At 37.7% G+C, this 15217-nt stretch overlaps 4 protein-coding genes across 4 annotated transcripts; all 4 read left to right on the top strand.

Annotated features, from left to right (window-relative positions):
• Positions 1-1234: 1234 nt before the first annotated feature.
• On the top strand, positions 1235-2709 carry LOC130737221 (probable polyol transporter 3). Its single transcript, XM_057588979.1, has one exon. It carries the CDS (start codon positions 1235-1237, stop codon positions 2636-2638), a length of 1404 nt encoding a protein of 467 aa, XP_057444962.1. The 3' UTR covers positions 2639-2709.
• A 529-nt stretch (positions 2710-3238) lies between these two features.
• On the top strand, positions 3239-4861 carry LOC130740735 (uncharacterized). The gene is made up of 3 exons (XM_057593415.1): positions 3239-3778; positions 3880-4221; positions 4321-4861. Exons 1-3 carry the CDS (start codon positions 3464-3466, stop codon positions 4798-4800), a joined length of 1137 nt encoding a protein of 378 aa, XP_057449398.1. The 5' UTR covers positions 3239-3463; the 3' UTR covers positions 4801-4861.
• Positions 4862-6490: 1629 nt separating this feature from the next.
• LOC130740736 (uncharacterized) lies at positions 6491-9841 on the top strand. Its single transcript, XM_057593416.1, has 3 exons — positions 6491-7021; positions 7126-7341; positions 9433-9841. The coding sequence occupies exons 1-3, from the start codon at positions 6791-6793 to the stop codon at positions 9505-9507; spliced, it is 522 nt and encodes a 173-aa protein (XP_057449399.1). The 5' UTR covers positions 6491-6790; the 3' UTR covers positions 9508-9841.
• Positions 9842-11520: 1679 nt separating this feature from the next.
• Positions 11521-14641, top strand: LOC130740733 (plant-specific TFIIB-related protein 1). The gene is made up of 3 exons (XM_057593413.1): positions 11521-12132; positions 12351-12509; positions 13821-14641. Exons 1-3 carry the CDS (start codon positions 11539-11541, stop codon positions 14463-14465), a joined length of 1398 nt encoding a protein of 465 aa, XP_057449396.1. The 5' UTR covers positions 11521-11538; the 3' UTR covers positions 14466-14641.
• Positions 14642-15217: the final 576 nt, after the last annotated feature.

The following is a 15217-nucleotide window of genomic DNA, read 5'->3' as shown; positions in this document are numbered from 1 at the left end:
CCTTTAATTTTTACTTTGAAAACGTTTCGGGAAAGGGAACGGGTTTGCGTGTGATAGAGTTGAGAATAGGTAATTATTACTTTTGTGCCGTTTGATAAGAGTTATGTCAGTGGAAATTAAATGCTGAGTGGAGGTGAATTTTGGGAAACGTCAGGCGTCGTTTCACCGTGGGGTTTCAAATTTCAAAATATTTGCATATCTTATCTGTGATCATGGCAGGAATATGACAGTGAAGTGACAGGAAAAGATCTCAGTTAGAATCTTAAAAGAGAGAGCAGGTGGAGTAATTTCAGTAATCGATAAGGGCGAAGCTTCTTTTCGTTCGCTGAAAAAGGCGAAGCTTCCTTTGCTGGTTACAAGGGCGAAGCTTATGTTGTTTATTATGTGACATTTTTTGCATGTAACAGTTACTTAAGTTTAGCGTTACTGACTTTATATGTTAAAGGGCTTTGAGTATTGTATTGTGGGCTTACTTAAAAGACACGCTGCCCCTTAAAATGGCTTTTAAGCTTAGGTGTCTTGTGGGCTTGTGTACTGTTATTGGGCTTACAATATTTGTGTCATGTGGGCTTACCGAATTTGTACTATAGGGCCAGGCGACCCATGACCCGAACGGGTCAAAACTTCATAATATATAAAGGAAACACCGCCCATGCGGTGGGGGATCCAATACTTTTTACTCATTTTGTTACTTTGCCTTGTTCTACTTTTATTGCCTAATTGCTTAGCCCTAACCGGAGATTTAGACCGGAACAAAACTCTTTTAAGGAAAATGTTGCATGAGTTATAAAATTTTAATTTATATATTATTTTAAGTTTTTAATTATATAAGAAAAAATTTATTTAGTTATAATATACTATATGTATATATGTAATTTGTGGAAGCAATATATAAAAAAAAATTATAACTAATTTTTTTCATTATTCTAGCATTTTTTATGATTTTAAAAATCAAGTTTCACTCTTTATTATTATTGTTATAATTTCTTTTCGATAATTTCAGTTCAATCTCAAATTGTTATATTAATAGCTTAAAATTTTAAGCCAAAAAAAAATATTAATAGCTTAAAATTTTCATTATCATCTAAAATTGAAACATAATAAGCTCACTTGCTCTATGTGTGTAAATAATTTCCAATCATTAAATTAATTAGATAAAATTAACACACTGAGATATCAAATTAATTATAGTGTCATGTAGCATGCCCAACCAAAACTTTGATACATCACATGAATGATTTCAGATACGGGTGTGATGAGTGGAGCCATGATATTCATAAAGGATGATCTCAAAATCAGCGACACTCAACAAGAAGTTCTCGCAGGAATCTTAAACCTATGTGCACTTGTGGGATCCTTAACTGCTGGAAGAATCTCAGATTACATTGGTCGACGCTACACAATCGTCATAGCCTCTCTCCTTTTCATGGTTGGTTCGGTTCTCATGGGCTACGGTCCAAACTACGTAATTTTAATGGTTGGAAGATGTGTTGCTGGTGTTGGCGTCGGCTTTGCTCTTCTAATAGCACCAATATATTCCGCAGAAATATCCTCTGCAAAATCAAGAGGCTTTCTCACCTCCTTACCAGAGCTTTGCATTGGAATTGGAATTTTACTTGGTTACATTGCAAACTACTTCTTGGGAAAATTGACATTGAAGCTTGGATGGAGATTGATGCTTGGTCTTGCTGCAGTTCCTTCACTTGCTTTGGCTCTGGGAATTTTGGCATTGCCAGAGTCTCCAAGGTGGTTGGTGATGCAAGGGAAATTGGGAAAAGCAAAGAAAGTGTTGTTGCAAGTTTCAAATACAGAACAAGAGGCTGAACTTCGCTTCAAGGATATTAAAATCGCTGCTGGGATTAACGAGAGTTCCACAGAGGAAATGGTTATGAAGCTCGCTGGAAAAAACCATGGTGAAGGTGTTTGGAAAGACTTGTTTCTAAGGCCTTCTAGTTCTGTTCGTTGGATCCTTATTGCAGCGGTTGGGATTCATTTTTTCGAGCACGCAACTGGAATTGAAGCTGTGATGTTATATAGCCCAAGAATCTTTAAAAAAGCTGGTGTTACCACCAAGGACAAGCTCTTGCTCACAACAATTGGAGTAGGCGTTACCAAAATCACTTTTCTGATCATAGCATCATTTTTGCTTGACAAAGTTGGAAGGAGGCGCCTCTTACTTGTGAGCACAGGAGGAATGGTATGTAGCCTTACAGTGTTGGGATTTAGCTTGACCATGGTGGATAGTTCTCAGGAAAAGCTATATTGGGCGTTGGCACTCAGCATAATGGCGACTTACATTTTTGTTGCGTTTTTTAACATTGGGCTTGGGCCTGTCACGTGGGTTTATAGTTCAGAGATTTTTCCTTTGAAGCTGAGAGCACAAGGGGCGAGTATAGGAGTTGCGGTGAACAGGGTCATGAATGCTATTGTTTCTATGAGTTTTATTTCAATCTACAAAGCAATCACCATAGGAGGGAGTTTTTTCATGTTTGCTGGTATTTCTATATTAGCTTGGTTATTCTTTTACTTCTTCCTACCTGAAACCAAGGGTAAGGCCTTGGAAGAGATGGAGATGGTTTTCAGCAAAAACTATAATAAAAATGTAACCACAGAAACTGATCTGAGACAGAATGCATAGTATGTGTTTATTTTGGCTGAACTTGGTGTAAAGCCTTAGAAGGGAAGAGAACTTTTGACATCATGTAAATTACCCAGAACTATCATAAACCATTCCTTGTGACTTGTTATTACTTAAAATGCTGGTTGCTTTTTATGTCATATTTTTTACATCAACAAAGATTTTTATTTCCACATATCACTTAGAGCCGGGTAAAATTACTATTATGAGTGACAAAACTCTACTTACCAAATATTTAGTTAACCTACATTTACAAAAATTCTTACCCAAAATATTTGGTTAAGTTAGAACAATTTCACACTAACTTATTTTACATTTTTTTGTGGTACATCATCAAAGATTTAGACTTATGTAGTTTATAGCATAGAACATAAATTCTCCATATATGAAGAACAAATTACCTAGAAACTGTGTTTCCTAGATAATGAAATGAATTTTGGACTTGAAATTGATGGAATGTAAGTGATAATGCAAAAATTATGTATTAAATCTTTAAATAGAAACTTAATTTAAACAAATTAAAACAATGAGCTATAATTTGTGCCCACAAATCACCTAAAAACAAGGAGAGCCTATGGCAAATGGAACCTACCTGCACCCTCTCATTTGGTATTTTCCTCAGATAGCTCAATGTTTCCCCTCCACAGGTAGAAACGGTTGAGAAACATACAAAGATCTTCAACCTTTGACTGTGAACCTCTTCTTTCTCTCTTTCTCTCAATTTCTTTACTCGTCTTACCTCTTCCATTAACTTTCATGTCTCTGAGATAAACAAAAAATCATAAAGAGAACAACAACAATAAAAACAGTGACCCAGACACACTGATGAAACAGGCAGCTGCAAGGTCATCCCTGAGGAGGCTTTGTCCGAACATCGATAAAGAAGATGGACTGGAAACCGTTCTTGAAATTCCCATACCGGAAGAAATGTTTGCAAGCATGGGAAGTAACGTGACATTGCGGTGGCAGAACATGTTAACGTGGATGAAGGCTCAAACAGAGGATAGATTGGCTTCTCCTACCGTCGCGGCACGATTAAACGAGCTTCGCTTTCTCCTTTACCTTGTTGGATCCCCTCTCATCCCTCTTCAGGTCCAATTAGGCCATTCCATCCACCGTCCAGTCAGAGATTGTTCCATTGTAAGAACACACAAATTTTCTTAATTTCAATGCATGATTGATAAAAAAAATTTTACATGGTGCAACAATTTAAGGGGAGGATTGATTTGATTGTGTTGTAGGAAGCATCGACGGCGAAGTACATAGTGCAACAATATATAGCGGCGACAGGAGGACAACCAGCATTGAATGCGGTGGATAGTATGTGTGTAACGGGGCAAGTGAAGATTAGTGCATCAGATTTTCACCATACAAGTGATAGCACTGAGGTGAAGAAAACCAATGATGAAATTGGAGGGTTTGTTTTATGGCAAAAGGACCCAGATTTATGGTGCTTAGAGCTAGTTGTGGCTGGATGCAAAGTTTGTTGCGGTAGCAATGGCAGGGTCTCATGGCGCCATTCCACTAACCAACAAACCCCCATTTCAAAAGGCGCTCCTAGACCATTGCGTCGTTTCCTTCAGGTACATTAAGTTTCTGGATCCGTCACTGTTCGTAATTTGATCCAATGTTTTATTCCTTGGTCAATGTAATTGTTAAAATTTAAATGATTTATATGTCAGGGATTAGATCCAAGGGCCACAGCAAACTTATTTTTGGACGCTGCGTGCATAGGAGAGAAAATCATCAATGATGAGGAGTGCTTCATTCTGAAGCTGGAAACAAGCCCAGCAATTCGTGAGGCTCAAAGTGGGTCAAATTTTGAGATTATTCACCACACGATATGGGGATATTTTAGCCAGCGATCTGGTCTATTGGTTCAATTTGAAGACTCTAGATTGCTCACAATGAGAACCAAAGATGACAATGACATTTTCTGGGAAACTAGTCTAGAGTCAGTGATTGAGGATTATAAGTATGTGGATGGGATAAATGTGTCTCATAGTGGAACTACTCGAGTTACAGTTTCTAGATATGGTGAGCAATCGGCAAACCATAAAAGAGAATTGGAAGAGAGGTGGAAGATTGAAGAGGTAGATTTTAATGTGTGTGGTTTGACTGCTGAAAGCTTTTTGCCTCCCTCAAGCCTAAGGAAAGCATAGGAAGAAAAAAAACACAAGCATCACATATATTATGTAATTGGAAAATGAAGCAAATGTTGATTCTGAAGCATGAAACTAAGGGTCTTTTGAAATGTGCAATTATACATTTCAAACATTTGCTTTTTATGTAAAACAACAACATTTTGTTCAACAAATTTTCTGCTCTTGATTATAGAAAATAATTGTAACATAATTTTAATTTGTGGTACTATATTTACTTTAGCTGTAAATATCACAAAATAAATTATATAATTTTTTTTTGTCACTATTCTTTTTTTTCATACTACATTTCACTACCTTCGATTTTGCTTATATGACACTAAATTATATTTTTCTCTAAAATATACATTCCTCTCCACCCATTTTAATATTTGCAACAAAATATTTGAATTCGTCACGAAATACATTGTTGACTTATAATCGGGATGAAATTAGTTACAAGTTTTATAGAAAAATAGTTTCTATCACAAATATCGTCACTATTTAGCAACAATTTTTTAGCTCTACATGCAAATATCGTCACTATTTATGCGATACACGCAAAATTTAACAAATATTTTAAAATTAGTAATAAATAGTGAAGTTCCCAAATGATAGCAACAAAAATCTCTTCTAAAATGACATTTTAGATTAGTAGAGTTCATGTAGTCAATGATGTAATGATTTACACAAATTTGTTTTTATTGTAACTAAAATAATATCACCTCAAGGTTTTTAATGCACATCACCTAACTTCACCATGCCCCTAAAAACCAAATGCATTTAATAAAATAGTACCAATATAATTACTTCTACACCAACCTAGTTATCGAATCAAATTTTCAGATGAGCTACCACTTTTTGCTATTGACGGTTGATGACATCTCCTGAAAAATCAAATTTCCTATATTCAAATCAATTTTTTCTTACATATTATTTCCACTAAAAAACTATCTTTCTTCATTTCCTATCACATCGCTAAAAATAACAATATGAGTTGACAGAGCGGAATAAACCCGACCCACCATCAACCAACCGAAATGCGGGTTTTTGAGATAACCCACTTATTATATTTGGGTTGAAAATCTCCACTCAACCTGCTAAATACGCGGTCCAAATAGATGGACCCCGCTAAATACGCGGTCCAAATAGATGGACCCAGTGAACTCATATTGTCACCCTACACATCACCTACCATATATCATTTATCGATCTTCTATTCTTATTTTTTTTTTGAGACAATGTATTCTTTTGGAGACAATCATGTTCGAGTTGGGAACATCTACATCATGACAGGACTAACTCTACAAGCGGAGATTTTTCTATCCACAAAACTTGAACTCGTAATCTTGCTCAAGAAGAATTAAACATGTGTCAGGATTCGAACCCCGGACATTCCCCTCCTCAACCCTTATGATTCTAACTCTTACAACTTGAATTAACTATTTGTTCTTATATAATTTTGTGTTTGATGTAAGATGGAAGTGTGAACACATTTTCATTTTCCCAAACAAATCATTAAAACGGTGCCGTTGGGTGTCGGTTGCCTCTTAATGAGTGCCAACATTGCCATCAAATCTTGGTGAACCGTATCAACGGCAAGCATAATTCCACATCAGATGATAGACCAAAGTCAACAAAATCAATCACAAGTATGATGGAAAAATAATGGCCCACACACTACATTTCATTAATCCTTCCCTTCCAACGAAACACCAAATCCGTCATTTCATTTCATTTCGTTATTTTTGCATCTCACTGTATCTATCTCACTAACGCGGAGAGAAACTCACATCATCATCATCATCACCATTCATTCATTTATTCATTCACATTCTTCTCAGATCGGACTCAATTTCTTCCTCTCCCCCGCAAATCCGAGTCCGAAAGCGATGAAGCTGAAGCCAGTGGAATCACTTTTACTGTCTTAATCGGTGTCTCTGTGTTGAAAATCGATTATAGATTGTTGATTGTGCGGTGCGGTCCACCACCGATTTAGATCGAACGAGAAATGAAGGATGACGACGGGCTTCCAACCACGACGGCGCCGACTGCCAAGAAGGACAATCTCGATTCCGGTCTGTTTGGGAAAGGGAGGTACAAATTCTGGGCATTAGCCGCTATCTTGCTTCTCGCCTTCTGGTCCATGTTCACCGGCACCGTCTCTCTTCGCTGGTCCGGTAATCTCAACTCCTTGTCCAACGACCTCGATACTCCCATCCACGATGACCTCGATGTCCTTGTATGTTTACGGTTATGATTATTCCCCTCTCTCTCTCTCGCTTTGTTAATTGAATTTGCGATTTGATTTTTGAGTTTGATTTGTGTGTGTGTGTGTGTGTGTAGGAAATGGAGGAGAGGGAGAAAGTGGTGAGGCACATGTGGGATGTGTACACCAACAGCCGCAGGATCAGGTTGCCCAGGTTCTGGCAGGAGGCGTTTGAGGCTGCATATGAAGAATTGACGAGCGATGCTCCTGGGGTTAGGGATGCTGCTATCACCGAGATCGCTAAGATGTCTGTGCGTTCCATTGATTTTGATCCACCTCCAATCCAATCCACGGTTCGTCCTTCTATTTTATTCTCTACGATTAGGGTGTTGCTATTGTTCAACATCTACAATTTTGAAATACATACTTTATGGTGCTATTGAAATCTCTAGTGAATTGTACTACTGTTTGTGCATACTATGGTGTTATCTGTTTGAAGCATAAGTTACAAAACGTTATCAGCTTTCTTCATCAGTGTTATTTCGTTATGCTGATTGTTGAGACAGAGATCTTGCTTGATTGGAATTGAAAATTCAGTTTTCTTACTTTGATTGGTTAACATGGTGACTTTCTTGAAGTAACTTTCTAACATCTCTTATCTCTATCTTCCAGCAGTCTGGTCAAACCATTCTCTACAAATTAACAATAACCCCTCACCCTCACTAACTTTTTCATTGGGAAGGTTTCTGTTGGGGGACATCTAACCTTGTGGTTTTTTTGGGAGAAAAGGGATCAAAGTTAACTCGGGGGAGGATAAGATGTCATTTATAGAAAATTGTCTACTATAAAAGCCAGTGCTCGAATTTGCATGACTTGTTGAGTCTCTGAAAACACATTAAATTAGCTGCATCTGTGTTTCTTGAATGCTACAAGCTAATTCTTTTTTGTCTCTTCATAAAAGAAAATTACACTATTAGGATTTGGCTCATCTAAAGTGAGGGAGTGACTTTAGAGGCTAATGGAAGTCAAACAACCATTGAATGAAAAATCAATGGTTGAGATTGTAAATTGTAATCATGTGCTTGCACATGTATAACAAAGCAACAAGCTATGATGTTTTTTAAATCTCAACTGTTGATTTTTGCAACCTACGGTTTTGGTGACTTATTTTACCCTAAAGTTACTCTCTCACTTTAGAGGAGCTAAATCCTTGTTGAATACCCCATCATGATGGATATGGATGAGTCCTTTTATGGAGGCTTTGGTGAATTGGATGTTTTGGCAGCATTATGGACCAACTTGTAAGTTGTAACAAAGCTTTCATAGATTTTCCTTTTTTTTTCTTTTAATTACACTTTTGGTTCCTCTTGTTTGACAAAGTCCAATTTTCATCATCCGGTTCCAAATAAGAACCTTCCTTCCTTGTTTTGGAGTTGATGCCAACTTGGAATGTAGTCTAGTCACTGTGTTTTGTGATTCTACTCGATGGTTGTGCCATGCCAGCAAAATGGCTGATATCGCTCTCTTTTTTCTTACTTGACCTCACATGGTTCAGCACCATGTTAATAATTAACGATGTGTCAACAGCAATAATAGAAAGATCCCATTTGCTTCAATTTGAGAGACATTAACAAAAGGGTTGAAATTGGAGGGGATATAGAAAATGTTATGATAGGTCCTTCCATCATTCTTTTGAACAGTTTTCATTTATCATGTTATGCGTTATAACTAATATTACTAGCATCACCAATTTGTCTAGTTCAATCTCTCATTCCACAGCAAATAGGAATTTAATAGTATAATTTTTTTGTTAAGGATGAAATTTAAAGAAAAACTCTTTAAATTTTTAGTTTGTCTTTGAACAAAATCCGTACATGATTGCAAGTTCTCATTGATTAACTGAATTTGTTTGTTAGTGAGGGTCTGTTGCAGTGTTCTTCACTAGGGGTTTCACACTAGGTCTTTTGAGAAACTAGAGGAAAGAAAGGTGTAGTTAAGCGGTGGATTTGTTAGTCTTTTGTTTGCCATTGTATATTGTATATTGTTAAAGAAAAAAAAACTGCAATCGGCATTGTTCAATTAAGATAACTTAGAAATAATGTGATTACGAGGACAGTGTCTCCTTATAAAAAGAAAAGGTATTGATAGGTTCTGAGATTGCTCTTTTTTTCCTTTCTATTGCCTGATATCCGTACTTAATTATATGATCATTATGTGACTCTGAAGGGTAGTAGAAGTATTTACAGAAAGCAGAGAGAGAATTGTAATTTTAATGTAAGGTAGCTTGCATAGTTATGTATGTATATTGATGTGAATGTATGATTGCCAATGTTGCTAAATGTTAATATATATTATTAATCTATGTGACCCCTTATCTCAGTCTCAAATTCAAATATGATAGCATATATGTTCTGGCCTGATGTTTTCACTGTGTACCACTTCAGAGAGCCCAGGAATTTAGCAAGAGTCTCAAGCAAGTTGAAAAAGGAAAAGGAGCAACAACCTCTAGGCGTGCTTAATCGTTAGTGTCTGAAGCATTCAAGGATCTGGCTTGTGTTTGAAAATGATCTTGGGCTACTAGAAGATTGTGAAGAGGTAGTGATGGGCGAAGCCATTCTCAGATTTTTCATGCTTCTATAAGATGGACATTTATGTATTTTAATAGGTTGTGGCCTTTCAAATTTTGCAGTCAAGTTCAATGTCTTCACGAAGTGAGTAGTAGTAAATCGAAACACGACCTTTTTGAGCAGACAAATTCAACTAAGTATATGTTTTCTAGGTTTATTTCAAAGCAACTAAATTCTAAATTTCTCATGCTTCAGTTAGTAAAAGGTTTTGGTACATTGGCACTTACTTTTTTCCATTTCATTTCCACTCACTTTCTATTCTTATATTTTCCTATTACATATCTCTCTTTTCTCTCTCTTTTTAGTGGGTGGATTTCGGGTTTAAATAATTTTTTATTAATTAGTAAATGTCTTTCTTGGCTACAGCAAGTCTGCATTGCCAGCTTATAAAAACATTTACTCCTTAATGAATTTATACAATGTTGAAATTTTGTTTTAGTTGTTGCCCCACCCAGACTATGTTGAGATTGATAAGAACGAATAGAATGGAAAAGAGAGTCCGATCACTAAATTACATTTAGTACCCTTAATAAAGAATATGTTGAATCATTAGTTAAGGGTAATTTTGTTAAAAATAATTTATTTTTTTAGAAAAATGAAAAATATATTATTGTAGATTCAGCAGCTAGAAAGAAAAACAAAGCAAACAGAACCGCAGCAGCCAACAGGAATATCACAACACCAGCCAGCAAGCACAGCAACTCGACAACAAAGAGGAGGGTACAGCTTCAGGTATGAAAGATGGAGCATCAGCGCACAGCACCAGAAGGCCCAAAGGAAGGCGGTGAAAAGAAAACATGGATAATTCCATCAACAACGAACACAAAAACCACTTGTTAGAAATAATTACGCAACACAAATTTTAAAGAAGAAAACTTAAATACAACCAAACCAATACATGATTTTAGTCCAATTATAACATCACATATGGTTTGCAAGAGGAGAATTATACTCCAGTTGATCTATTAGAGTGATCCATCGATCTTCAAGTCTTCTTGCTCTTAAGGTTGAGCGAGCACATTCATATAAGGAAGAGAGAAACCAAAATCTAATCTTGTGATATAATAGTATATAAAAATATAATAAAAACCTACAACAAGCACTAAATATAGGCCATTGGTTTTCTCAAACATTCAGGTTAACATCATCAAACATCTAAAGAAATTGAAATCCACCTCCGAGAGCACCAATCTCACCATTGTTTTTCATCTCTAGCTCATCATGTGTCTGACCTACCTGATCGTGGAGCATCCTTCCATCAAACAAGCGATTAAGTCAAAATCTAAAGATTAACAATTATAGTATCCATTCATGAGTTTTTTAGAGCTATGTATTTTGTAATCTCAGTATAGATATTTAATTCTCTTTATACCTCGATTCTCCAATCATATGACTTTTTTCCGTATTTTATTCAAATATTAATTTGATGAATATCTTACTCAATTTTATTTAATCACATTTCATTATACTTTATTTCGGTTTGACTACCCTCATAAAATTTTCATTGTTTGGTTGAAATCCCTTACTAGAGATTTTTTCTTTTACTCAAGAATGAAAAAAGTGAGAAATGAAAATGCTATGACTCTATGAGGCCCATTGACTGGATAGAGAGGGGAATTGAGTTTGGTGCCCCACCCCTTAGGCTTTGCACCCCACTTTATTAAATACGGAATTTAAAGTTCCGTATCAATAGGGAAAATAAAATTCCGTATCTGTTTTAGTATATAATGAGTGGTTGAAAATGTGACACGCATGCTTAAATACAGTACGGAATTTTAAGTTCCGTATTCAATAGGGAGAATACGGAATTTTAAATTCCGTATTTGATAAAGTGGGGTGCCAAGCCCCATAGGTGGGGTGCCAAACCCAACTCCCGATAGAGAGATATATAAGCGAGCCAACAGCCGTTTACTGACACAGCAAATGGAAAAGGGGAAAATGAAGTGTCCGTACTGCTCGGCGGCGGCTGGCCGTTGCGCCACCACGAGCTCCGGCAGGTCAATAACGGAGTGCACGTCTTGCGGCCGGGTCATGGAAGAGCGACAATCGCATCCCCACCACGTCTTCCACCTCCGCGCCCAAGACAACCCTCTGTGCCTCGCCACCTCCGATCTCCCTCTCCCGACTCTCCACCACCAAAACGACGCCGGCGACGAGGAGGACCCTTTCGAACCCACGGGCTTCCTCACCGCGTTCTCCACCTGGTCCCTGGAACCCAGCCCGCTTTACCTTCAGTCCTCCATCGCGTTCTCCGGCCACCTCGCTGAACTCGAGCGCACTCTCGAATCGTCTTCTTCTTCTTCAGCTACAGTCGTGGTTGATAACTTGAGGGCGTACATGCAGATTATCGATGTTGCCTCCATTCTGGGCTTGGATTGCGATATCTCCGATCACGCTTTTCAATTGTTCAGGGATTGTTGCTCCGCCACTTGCTTGAGAAACCGCAGTGTGGAGGCTCTTGCCACCGCCGCTCTTGTTCATGCCATTCGAGAGGCTCAAGAGCCCAGAACCCTCCAGGTTCGTCTCTCTTTCCGACTTTCATTTGCAATTTTTGGTTGTGTTTCTGGTATAATTATTCAGTAATCAATGGGGAATTTTGAAGAATCATGGTTATTTGTTGTCAATTTAGTACTATTAGCAAAAGATTCACTGTGTTTTTTCAGTGGGAACATGCTACTGTTTTGCCTGATTGTATAGATGACCAGCTGAAACTTCATCACTTTGTAATATGACAGGAAATTTCAATTGCGGCCAATGTGCCGCAGAAGGAAATAGGGAAATACATCAAGATACTTGGAGAAGCTTTGCAGCTAAGTCAACCTATTAACAGCAACTCCATTTCAGTTCATATGCCAAGATTTTGCACACTTCTCCAGCTCAATAAATCTGCTCAGGTAACTGGACTGTAATTTCTTTAACATTTGACAGCTTCGACTTTATTGCGTTTTCGAAAATTTAAATGGTTGTTGTATGTCTGTGAAAAAATTCCTTTGCATAAATGTTCTATGGTTCTCCCAAGTCGTACATACGACTTTCATCGAATATGGCTTTCCGCAGAATTCTATATGTATCTATGAGATTGAGTATGGAATTATTTTCAAATTATTTCTTCAATTAATAGAAAAAGGGAATAGTAAATATATATAATATATCTACTAGGGATTATCTTAAATTTGGTTAGGGCCTTAGGGGTGTCTAAGAAAGCATTCTTTCACATCACATATGTGTACCTTCGAATCCTCTTTCCACGACTTTGTCGGCACCTTCTCTCCATCAATAATATCAACCATTCGATATATCCGCTCCAAAAAACTATAACCCTAGAAAACATTGGAACCACGATAGATTGCGAACCCAGCCACCTCTTGTGACATTGTCCTCTTAACGGGTCCAAGCCCAACGACCAGCTCACCCTCACCTCACGGTGGTTCACCATTTCCTTTAATTTGCACCAGCAAATTAAAATGGTAGTGGTCAGGTGGCTGAGAAGGAAGCGAAGAACTGGGTGACGCAAGGAGTGAGAAGTGAATGAAAATGAACAAGTTAGGCAAAGCCATGGTTTAATTGGTTTATGAGCTTAGAATTTTTACATATGTATCTAATGGTCATGAAACAGGGTTCTAAATTGTGGACTGCATCACGTGATGCGGCCGCAATATTATCGGATCGCAATTGCGGCGTGATTTCGATTCACCTAAATAGCCGCAACGGAACCACAATTCAGCCGCAACAGTTTGCATTATTTAAGAAAATCACTCCGCAATGGCATCTCAATGCCCGCAATCGCTGTAGCCGCATCCGCCATCGCAACCGCAATTTAGAACCCTGGTGATTATTGATGATGGAGGGGGGCTGCAAACAAAGCTGAAGGAGAGGGTTCCTGATATCATCATATCCTGCTCAATACATCTACAAAGTTCTTAATTTTATGCTGCTGTCCATTTTTGTTTTTTTGTAAACCAAGAGACAGCAACAGATTGTAGGCCTTTATGGATACTTGTTGAACAGGTTCTAGGTCTTTATGTCCTTGTGACAAAATAAAGTTGGTATTATGGGCTACGTTGAATACTTATTACATGGTAGACATTAGTTACACTTTTAGATGTCTAAGGATCAAGTTGTGATAGTGAATTTGTTAAAATTGCATTCTTTTATTTTTTTACTTATAATACAAAATTCTGAGAATGACATGCATTGTATTTCAGGAACTGGCTACTCACATAGGAGAGGTTGTGATCAACAAATGCTTCTGCACTCGTAGGAATCCAATTAGCATCTCAGCTGCTGCTATATATTTAGCTTGCCAACTTGAAGATAAACGCAAAACACAAGCTGAAATTTGCAAGGTAACTGGACTTACTGAAGTCACCCTCCGTAAAGTGTACAAGGAACTATTGGAGAATTGGGATGATTTACTTCCCTCTAATTACACCCCAGCTGTTCCTCCTGAGAGGGCATTCCCCACGACCGTAATTGCCTCTGCTCGTTCTTCAACAAAGGTTGATGCTATAGAGGTTACTTCTTTAGACTCCGAAAAGTTGCCAGAAATTAAACCTAGTAAACCTAATGAGGTCTTAGTGCCTTCCAGTGGAATACATAATAATCAGAATGTTACACAAGGAATGGATATTGATGTATTCCAGCGTAACCACCACCAACCTGAACCTTTAGGAGATGACACAAATGGTGGGGCTAGTGTCAGTTATCCAAAATCAAGCCAACTTAGCAGTCCTCCACCATCAAGTGCAAGCTCTGTTGTGAGGGCGTTTTCAGCACCACCTTCATCGAGGCCTCCAAATGTTCGATTAGTGCAGTCACTTAAGACAATGTCAGGTTATCCCGAGCACTGAAATTACTTCTTGTGCTAACACCTAATATGATTTTGTTTCGTGTATCACTGTATTTATATGTACTGTATAATTTGTTTGTTTCTGAGGTGTGAGGCAGCTATGTTGTGATTGTTGCGTATAGTTGAAATATGGAAATGATTTATTTGGGTCTTTTATTGTACCCTTTTTATTTTGAATTCAAGTTTGAAATGGTGTGACTGTAAAATTTTGACTGAATTTTGATTAAACGAATTTCTCATTTATTTTTAAAGGATTTTTTACTGCCGTTTTGAAAAGTGGGCTACTGATGAAATTACAATTAAGTGTTTATCGATTTGTCCGCTCTAAATTATGGTGGTTCAGCCAGGTGTATAGGAACGCTTGACCTAGCCTTTGGTCCCAAAACCCATGGTGAGTGAAGATACTTCACCTTGTTGGGTCAAGCTTCCTTATAAAAGCTCGCTTGTTCCTTGTGTTCTTTGGGGTTTTTTAGTGTTTTATTGTGAACTGTCATTAAAGGCACCATGATTTGCCAATTAATTTGGACCTTTGGGGGCAGCATTAAGTTAGATTGGGGTTATGGCCGCTCCTCCCCCTTTATTGGGAAGTTATGAGTCGTAATGTGACCCTTGTTTAGGGATGTCAAAAATATCCGTACGGCCGTACCCGCTGGTAAATATTCGCCACGCAGGGCGGGCGGGTACTGGTTATGTTAAGCTAAATTGGTAATCATTCAACTTTAAAATCGAAGCTGGATTCATTACTGAAAGATA

Source organism: Lotus japonicus, chromosome 2 (assembly GCF_012489685.1).
Source record: "Lotus japonicus ecotype B-129 chromosome 2, LjGifu_v1.2".
In the NCBI taxonomy this organism is placed as follows: domain Eukaryota; kingdom Viridiplantae; phylum Streptophyta; class Magnoliopsida; order Fabales; family Fabaceae; genus Lotus; species Lotus japonicus.
The sequence above is the reverse complement of the archived record's forward strand: the minus strand, read 5'-3'. Positions and strand labels throughout refer to the sequence as shown.